Source organism: Triticum aestivum, chromosome 2B, assembly GCF_018294505.1.
Source record: "Triticum aestivum cultivar Chinese Spring chromosome 2B, IWGSC CS RefSeq v2.1, whole genome shotgun sequence".
In the NCBI taxonomy this organism is placed as follows: domain Eukaryota; kingdom Viridiplantae; phylum Streptophyta; class Magnoliopsida; order Poales; family Poaceae; genus Triticum; species Triticum aestivum.
In genome coordinates, this window is record NC_057798.1 from 517,605,585 (window position 1) to 517,615,104 (window position 9,520).

The window sequence follows — 9,520 nt, forward strand, 5'->3', positions numbered from 1 at the left end:
GCTCTTGTATATGTGCCTCCTATAACTCTCTTCTCAAAAGTCCACTTCGGTCTCAAGAAGCCTAGGTCCGTCAGCCCGCAAACATCAATAGCTTCCCGAAAACCAAGCACCTGTGTCATACTGCGATGGCTGGCACCGTCGTGCTCATCTAGCCTCAAGACTTCATTAAAATCCCCAATACATATCCATAGTTGATCACTCTCCGAAGATAGAGAGCGTAACAGGTCCCATGTCCTTCCTCTATCTCTGACCTTGGCTTCTTGATAAACGACTGTCAACCTCCACTGCATCTCACCCGGGAATGTGACAAGAGCATCAATGTGATAGTCAGAGTAACCAAAAGTTTCTAACTTTATTGCATTATACCAGAGCTACTAACAGCGTAAGAATTATCATAGCCTAGTGTACTTGCTAAGCTTTCTACTCGAACTTTTGACAGCTGAGTTTCTACTATGCAAAACACCGTCGGAGCAAACTGCCTCGCGAAGCCACGAAGCTCTCGAACCGTCTCGGGTTTGTCCGCCCCGCGACAGTTTCAATAGAAGATACTCATTGAGCCCGGCGGCGCTCCTTGTGGGAGCCTGCCAACTCGCTCTGTGAGTTTGTCGTTTTCTTCGGTGACGTCCCCTTCTTTGGTTTCTTCCTCGCACCAGGTGTGAGGTATGCAGGGGGTGGAGGCGGAACCGAGCCTGTGTTCCCCTGCTCAGCGACTTGTTCTGGCATAACCTGTGCATGCACGTCCCCCTGTTTCTCTTCCATGTCCGTAGCAGGTGCATCATCAGAGAGATCAAGCTTTTTCCTTGCTGATGGTTCTGATTGTCCCGGCAGCTGCAGCTAGTCATCTTTCTTCTCCACTGGGTCAGCTTTCAAGGGGCCTTCAGCAGTATCATGGATGCCATTGCCGCACTCCTCTAGAATATGTCCCATAATACCGTGGACCTCACAGAAGTATGCGATTTTCTCGTATTTAACTGGAAGAAGTAACCTTTCTTCTCCTTCTATGTTCAGAGGAGTAAAACGAACCAGAGGTTCAGCAACCTTAATCTTTGCACGCGCACGCACACAGTTGCCCTCAAACACCTTGGAAGGATTCATCTCAACAGTCTTAACCTGACCGATTCTCCGTGTTAGCTGATCCAGGATAGGCTCCTTACGATAAAGCTCTGTGGTGTCATGGATCTGTGCCCACACGTGCACACGATCAAGCTCGACCGCATTCGGTTTACCTCTTCCATCTTATTCCTCGATGATCACCATGAGACCTCTGAAGATCCAAGGACCTTGGTGCATAACACTATTCCAATCACCAAAACAAAACATTTGAATGACGAAGAGGTTGTCATCGGCCTCGCGGATCTCAGGATCATAAGCCAGACGCCAGATGAACTTCATCATGGCCTTGAAAGATTCCGCACTAAAGGGTTTCTTAGTGTTGACCTTAGCAACCGCAAGCCAGCGGGCCTCTTTAGCAAATTGGGAGATTTGCTCATCCCCGACGATCACATCGTCTAGTTCAGATTCCTCGAGCTTCATATTCTTCATCGCCATCTCCAAATCGACTGTGGTTTTTCCCTTCCTTCTGCTCCCTAACTCCGGAGGACGAGGAAGCCGCCATCATTGTCGATCCAAAACCCTAACCCCAGCACGCCGTTCCCAACGGAGGGGGAGGGGAGACCAGGTCAGGCGATGGGAGTACAGGAAGACCACAACGGCGACGTAGAGTCGCCGGAGTAGAAAACCCTAGGGGGGGCCGCTAGCAAGCGTTTGTTTTTTACTTGTCGGGACACTTACACTGCACATTCTGGATTAGAAGATCTGGGCCGGCGTAACACTATAGCCCATGACGGCCACACATGGTCAATTGGATTTCACGCACCTAAAAAAATCCCCTCAAAATACCTAAAAAAAAGCAAGCAGAGCTGTTTATCAAAAAAAGCAGAAATGTTGGGGAGCTTCAGCGAGTTCTGAATTACTATTTCCATAGTTAAATACTGCAATGTACATCTCACGAGGTTAGTAGTACATAATACAACATGCCCCCTCTTGGTAGGGGTCAGCCCCTTGCATTCTCACAATGTCATCACAGGGCTTAGTAGTGAAATAACTTAACGGCCATTCAAATTTACTAACCAAACATAACAATATGCAAAAGACTTCAACATCTAAAGCCAGGAGCACAAACGTATTTTAAACTAGTATTGTCCATATGGGAAGCTTGAACTGCACTTGCATCTCAACCCTCCAAGTGCCGCTCAGACAGAATCAGGTTTTGTGGAGTTGGTTGCAGTAATTCTGCCATCTAACAAGACATTTCTGCAAGCAAACAAATTTGCGTTGAGCCTGGCATCATGTTCCATACTCAGGTTCTCACACGTAAATAATTCTGCTCTAACATATAAAAAGTTTCTAACTCGTAAAGATTCAGTTACATTTTTAAAGAGTTTGACTTTCTCATATGCACATGGCAGTTAGCAACAAATACATGCCAAAAGCAGATGAAACTGCTATATCAGTCATGTGTGGTGATGTTCAAAGGATGATATTTTCGATACAAGATGCACGCAATAGCAAAAGAGCACTGTTTTCTTCTACAGAACAGAAACACAAAAAATTAATCACCACTAAGTTTAATTCCCTCTTCCTTGCCAACTACAAGGCCAAAACAAAGCCGATTCCAATAGCATGCCACCTATAAACCATGGCATGATGCTCACATAAGCTAGACACTGCTCAATGGTATTGCACCAACATAAACCAATGTGGAAATAATAAAAACAAACTTCTACTGCACATGCATGGAAAAGCTGACGAAGTTATATCAATTTTTGCATGAGAACAGCACAAGTTAACTTGAAAATTGTGAAAATTATATAAAGAATTTACCCAAAGCTGAATCGTTTCAGCATTACGCCATTACTGAACAAAAACAATAGACACTGAACGAACAATATCAGCTTATTTATGCTGGTACAAGATCAACTTCTTTTGTTGACAATCATGTTCACATGTTTTTGGCTACATATAATCCCAGGCTTCAGGTTAATATTCAAGTCAAGTGAGAATTAGGCTCACAGACTAAAATCAGGAGCTATGGTATCTACTCCCTCCGTTCCTAAATATAAGCTTTTTTAGAGATTTCAATATATGTATATGGACATATTTTAGAGTGTAGATTCACTCATTTTGCTCCATATGCAGTCCATATTAGAATCTCTAAAAAGCCTTATATTTAGGAACGGAAGGAGTAACTCATTGTGGAAATTATAAAAAACGTTTATCCAATCAAAAGCTGAATTATTTCAGCCTGTTACTAGATAAAACCAACAATAGAAACATTTAATGAACAAGAATAGAACTAAGTTATTGTGTCAGCACTCATTCTACTTCTATTGCTGAGAATCATGTTCTCCTGTTTTTGGAACATATGATACCATCGGTGCCTCCACAGGTAATACTGAACTTTCAAGATAATCTAGTAATGTGGGCCTGACTTTGTACTAACACGCACATGAGAGGCTCGGAGAGTAGAAAGCAGGAGCTTATGGTATCTAACTCATAGCCATATCTATAAATCTAATAACTAGCTAGTTCAGAAATTAATCAAATCCATACAACAGACACCTTATAGAAAACAAAACAAAACAAGAGAACATGCATTACCTGCTAATTGAGTAACCAATCAAAAAGATACACAGATAGCAAAAAGAAAAATGCAACTCACCTATTCAAACACATCTTAAAGATCTTGTCTGTTCACATTTTCAGATTCATCATCTTGTCCGTCATCGCGAGCGTCAACTTCAGTGTCTATAAGGGAAAGGAATCTATAAAAAATTAAGCTGGATCAACAAGAAAGAAAATTAAATGTGCAAACACAAACAGTTTAATTATCCTTTCAATGAAAGGTAAAGTAGATGAGATTATCTATTGTTGTTGGAAATAATATATGTGATGAAAGAGCATTATTATATCTGCAGAGGATGCTTAGCTTAGCAGGGTAAAGTCATCTAAAAATAGGTAAAACCGCTAGGTCTTTGTCTCAACCTTCTTGAACTCGTTTGCCTCAGCAATGAGTATTCTGTTCACACGTGCAATGGCTACATAAGGGGCTTTGTCCTGCAACACAGATCCATCCATGTATGTATCATCAACGATAATCAGCACGGCAAAAGTTACAGAAGATTAGAAGCTCTCTTACCGAATCGCTAAAGAATTTCCAGTTTTCAGCAGCTTTCCTTTTAATCTGAAAGTTATCCACGAGAAACAAATTATCGATTCATCCACAAAACAATGGAAACAAATCGGTAACGAGGCATTGAAGGATCGAACTGACAGCATCTACGGACGGCTTGTCATAGACGCCTTTGAAGTTGTCCATCCAGAAGATGTTCCTTACAAAATAATGGTCAAATCAGCACCGTCCAGAAAAGCAAGAAACAGAACAACAATCTGTAAACGTGTGGAGGATCAAATCTCACTGGTAGGTGAACAGGGCGAGCTGGGCGAGCTCTTCATCCAACGACTTCTCCATTGCAATGCTCATCACCGCCAACCCGCGTGTAACATCGGAAAGGTCATGGGTCTTGGGCTTCTCCGCACCATTGCTCTTCACCGCCAACCTGCGTGGAACATCGAAAAGGACATGGGTCGATGCACCAAAATTAACCTCTATTGGATCACACAAATCGATTGGATTCTTACTTGCCCTTGGCTTTCTTCCCCTTCCTGCACTTGGTCGAGGACTTCCGCTCCTCCGCTCCATCTCTCTTCGCTGCCGACCTGCGTAGGAATCCAAGGTTATAGATCGGCGGCTCGATGCAGCAAAGATTCAGTTTTGATTCTTACTTGCTATCGGCCTCGTCCCTGGCGGCAGCGCCCATGGATGTGGTCTGCTTGCAAGCAGTCATGTCTGAACAACAGGTGAGATCGGCCCGAGGCGAGCCAGGAATCGAATCGAGCGCCCGAATTGAGGAGTTCCGGGGAAAGGAAACGAGGAGAGCTGCACCTAGGGCATAAAAGAGGGGAGCTCCTGCAGGCGCCGATTAAGAGACGCGGCGCTCGCTACAGCGCGAGGTGGGCCGGCCCACGAAGGGGCACAGCGCAAAAATGCTAACAAAAAGCGCAAAAACTATTCAGAAAATTGCGGAACAGCGGAGAATCGAACTGACGACCTGCACTTTCTACAGGTGTTTAGCTAACCATTATAAAGCTTGAAATAGCGCCGCTTGGGGACGCGCCGATGAAAATATCAGCATAGATGCGGTCAGTTTCCCAACCGCCGTCCCGACCCACCCCAGGCGCCGTTATTTGAAAAATAAACTCGGTCAAAATTTCGGCCAAACACGACACATATTCGGCCAAACTAGGCGATTTCATTCATAAACATAATTTAAAAACTTAAAAAACATAAACTAGAACTAACGCGCCTCCTACAGGCCGAAGAGCGCGCCGAAGGCGCTGTAGTCGCCACCGTCGTCCTGCTCCTTCTTCACACTGCCATCCTTACTGCGCACTTGCCCTAGGTCGCCTTGGCGGACGGGTTTGGTGGGCGGCGGTGGTGCGTCGTCGTCACTGTCCTCGAGGACAATGATGTCGCCCTCGTTGCGGCCTCGGCGCCGGGCAGCGAACTCCTCGAGGGTGCGGCGCTAGCGCTCCGTCTCCAGCCGGGCGTAGTCCTCGTGCGCCCACTTGATGGCGGCCTCGTTGTTGGCAGTCATGTCGTCGTACTCGCTCTTCACAGCGACGAACCCCAGTCCGTCTTCGGCTTCACAAGGCGGGAGGAGGAGAAGCCACGGCCGCCCTCGTTGATGACGAGGGTGGCGCCGCGAGTGCGCCGCCCGAGCGGCATCTCACAGGCTCGGCCTTGACGCTGGCGAGCGCCGGCGAGCCGGTGGAGCGGGAGGAGGAGGAGGATGACCCACCCGCCATGCGCCTCGACATCCAAATGCCGCCGCTCCGACGGGGACAGGCGCTGGGACCGCCGAGTACTGGAGCGACGGCTGGTTGCCATCCTCGAGGTACTCGAGGACGTAGTGGAGTGTCCGCCCGGGGACACCCCACCACAGGCGGCAGCCGTCGACGTTGTGGCGCCCCATCACCGGCGCGTTGTTGGTGGAGGCGATTTGCTCCTCGTGGCGGCGTTGGAAGTACACCGCCCAGCTCGCATGGTTGTTGGCGGCGTACTCCGGGCGGCCGCGCACCTCTTTCGGCAGGAAGGCCCGAACGCGATCGACCTCCCCGTGGAACTGGTCGGCGTCGGGCTACGAGGGGACGGGTACGCCTCCGACACTGAGCCTCCACCGTCCCGGCACGCGCATGTCAGGCGGCGCCAGCTAGTTGGCCTCGTGCAGGAGGTACGGCTCCAACTCGTGCAGGGTGCGGCTGCCGAAGCCGTTGGCCGTCGCACCGTTGCCTGGGAAACGCTCTCCCATCGGCGGATGTAGATGCGCGGTGGCTGGAGGCGGGGGAGAGAGGGGCGCCAGCGACGAGAGAGGGAATGAGGGCGAAGGAGTGTGCGTCCACCGGCGAGGAGGGGTGGCTTTTATTATTATTTTTTCGCGAATACGCAAGCCGCGTATCTTTGTATTGATAGAAGGAGAGTGTAGCATGAGATTACAACGCATACAAGGCCATGTACGCAGAGGCATGGTGCACAAGCGTTGGAGCAAACTAGAACAAGGGGCTGCTTAGCCCTAGGCGTCTACGCTAGCAACTACTCGCCAGGAATGATGTTAAGCAGTCCGTTGGCACCTGCCTTAGGGGTGGCTTTTATAGCCGTCGAGGGCGGCGAACGCGTGTTTACCCATGGCGGGAGGGGGACGATGCGTCGCCGTGCCATCACTACGCCGCTCGTGAGAAATCAATGGAAGGCTGACCAGCGGCAGCCTTCGGCGATGGCTAGGGTTGGCATTGATTCCCCGCGGGGAAACGAGGCGATGAGGAAGACAAGACGCGGCTGGTCGCTGACTCGGCAGGCCCGCCAGGCTTTCGCACCAAAAATGCTTGCCCCGGCGTCCCCCAATGCGCCGGGTTCGGCCTGGGACCGTCGATGCCAAAATCGGGCCTAACCGGTGAAAAATGGGCTTCAGGGGGCGCGACGAGGCTGTTTTTTTGGCGCCAACACTAAAAAAGGGCCTCGGGGGGTCGTTGGGGCGCGGCTGGAGATGCTCTTAGGACCTGTGATTAAGAGTGACTAAAGGCAGTTCTAAAGCTTTAACTATTATAGCCGCTCTTACATGATTTTTTTTTAAATGAAACTTAACAGATTTCGAAAAAAGTTTATGAACATGCAAAAAAACTTTGTCCTACTCAACAAAAGTTCAATGATTTTGAAAAAAGTTCACCGAATTTGAAAAAGTTCATAAACTTCCAAGAAAAGTTGATCGATTTTGAAAAAAGTTTATGAAATTTGAAGAAAGTTCATCGAATCTGGAAAAAAAATTCATTTAATCAAAAAGTTTGCTACAGCCCGACGGGACGACGCAACGGCAGCGCGAGGATCGGTGCAGTCATAGGGACGGCCTGGAGCGGACGACCTCGAGACGGTTGTGGACTACGGGCCACGGCACTACGGCTCAAAGGAAATGCAGCGGCAGTGCGCGGATCGATGTTGTCGCAGGAAGAACCATGGGGCGGCGATGCTGCGGTCTGTAGGTACGACGCAGTTGCAAACCGTGCTCAATCGGTGGATAAGCGCACAAACTGTTCAACGATCTTCGTATAATCCTCATATAATGCGGCACGGCACACGTCGACACGTACCACAAGAAGGCACAAGAGTAGTCTCCACTAGCACGGGGCGCACCATGCACATATAGCCAACGTGCATTCATCTGGAACGTGGCCACGCTGTGGATCGATGGGCTGGGGCGGGCAATCAGGCAGCCAAGCACGGAAAAAAAATTCTATGAGACCAGGTCTCACGGATTAGCAGGTGAGACCCATCCTGATGGATGACATGTGGCATTCACAAATCACAAAGCATTTACCCCACCCCCCACCTGAAATCAGGGGAAGAGATTAGATTTTTTGTGATTTGTGAATGCCACGTGTCATCCATCAGGACGGGTCTCACCTGCTTTATATGAGACCTGGTCTCATATAATTTTTTTCCGCCAAGCACGCCCGCGCAGGACGTGTGACTCATGGACCACGCGGCGAGGATGACGGGTCAGCGCATGACCGCGTGAGCAACCGCATCTTGCTCGGGCATGAATTCCGAGGCGTCGTGTGACACCCAATCCAGTCCAGGTCGATGAAGATGTTGATGGAGTAGTCGGGCATTGTTGATGACGAACGGCGGACGAGCAACTCAATCCAATCTTAGATCGTAGAACAAAAAAATCACCGATCAAAAGACCAGCGAGAGAGAAAAACCCAGATCAATTGATCGGGAAAAAGACTCTCTAGGACAGCCGATTAACGCAATCGGCGGACGAACCCTAGGTATGAGTTGCGTGGCCCCCGACGGCGGTCATATGGAGGCCGACCGTCCCGGGGGCGGCGCGATGCAGAAGTGGCAGGCGACGGCGAGGGTTGGATCGGTTAGGCTGATACTATGTTAGAAGGGAGAGAGAGGTTTTGGCGGAATTGTTGCAGGACAAGTCAAGACAAATCTTAATCTATCTTATATTTCCTAATGAATCAATATACTCAACACCCTCGGTCCGTCGAGCAAGAAGACGGCGATGGCAGCTCGGCTCCGCCAGATGCTTGCGTGCGTTACGATAATCAGGATAGCTCCTTGGCCGGATCTCCCGCCAGAGTTGTTGGGCCTTGTGCTCGTGCGCATGTCGTCGCGCGCCGATCGCGTCCGCATCTGCGCTGTTTGCCGCTCGTGGCGGTCCAGCGTGCGGCTGCAGCCGCTGCCCCCGCTGCTCTCCTGGTTCGCCCTGTTGGGGAACGTAGTAATTTCAAAAAAATTCCTACGCACATGCAAGATCATGGTGATGCGTAGCAACGAGAGGGGAGAGTGTTGTCCATGTACCCTCGTAGACCGAAAGCGGAAGCGTTAGAACAACGCGGTTGATGTAGTCGTACGTCTTCACGACCCGACCGATCAAGCACCGAAACTACGGCACCTCCAAGTTCTAGCACACGTTCAGCTCGATGACGTTCCCCGTACTCCGATCCAGCAGAATGTCGGGGAAGAGTTCCGTCAACACGACGGCGTGGTGACGATCTTGATGTTCTACCGTCGCAGGGCTTCGCTTAAGCACCGCTACAATATTATCGAGGAGGACTATGGTGGAGGGGGGCACCACACACGGCTAAGAGATCAAGAGATCAATTGTTGTTTCTATGGGGTGCCCCCTGCCCCCGTATATAAAGGAGCAAGGGGGGAGGCGGCCGGCCAAGGAGGAGGGCGCGCCAAGGGGGGAGTCCTACTCCCATCGGGAGTAGGACTCCTACTTTCCTTGTTGGAGTAGGAGAGAAGGAAAGAGGGGGAGAGGGAGAAGGAAAAGGGGGCTGCACCCCTTGTCCAATTCGGACCAGAGGGGGGGGGGGGCGCAGGCCTCCT

General features: G+C 49.8%; 1 protein-coding gene across 2 annotated transcripts; it reads right to left on the reverse strand.

The window, feature by feature from the left end:
• Positions 1-1,960: 1,960 nt before the first annotated feature.
• Positions 1,961-5,097, reverse strand: LOC123045766 (DNA-binding protein MNB1B). 2 transcript variants are annotated; one of them, XR_006421581.1, is made up of 8 exons: positions 4,846-5,097; positions 4,702-4,779; positions 4,479-4,619; positions 4,334-4,391; positions 4,199-4,243; positions 4,045-4,116; positions 3,722-3,824; positions 1,961-2,313 (listed from the first exon to the last, which is right to left on the reverse strand). XR_006421581.1 is itself a non-coding variant. In XM_044468941.1 (8 exons), exons 1-7 carry the CDS (start codon positions 4,905-4,907, stop codon positions 3,754-3,756), a joined length of 510 nt encoding a protein of 169 aa, XP_044324876.1. In that variant the 5' UTR covers positions 4,908-5,097; the 3' UTR covers positions 1,961-2,313; positions 3,722-3,753. The 2 variants fall into 2 exon arrangements, 1 of the variants encoding a protein (XP_044324876.1); XM_044468941.1 differs by having other exon boundaries at positions 3,722-3,807.
• Positions 5,098-9,520: the final 4,423 nt, after the last annotated feature.

Excerpts from the sequence above, each read along its gene's own strand:
- LOC123045766 (XM_044468941.1), bottom strand. The coding sequence starts at position 4,907 with ATGACTGCTTGCAAGCAGACCACATCCATGGGCGCTGCCGCCAGGGAC. Across the intron at positions 4,117-4,198 it reads GGAAATTCTTTAGCGATTCG|GACAAAGCCCCTTATGTAGC; the intron begins GTAAGAGAGCTT and ends TCTGTGTTGCAG. Across the intron at positions 3,808-4,044 it reads AGGCAAACGAGTTCAAGAAG|ACACTGAAGTTGACGCTCGC; the intron begins GTTGAGACAAAG and ends TTTCCCTTATAG.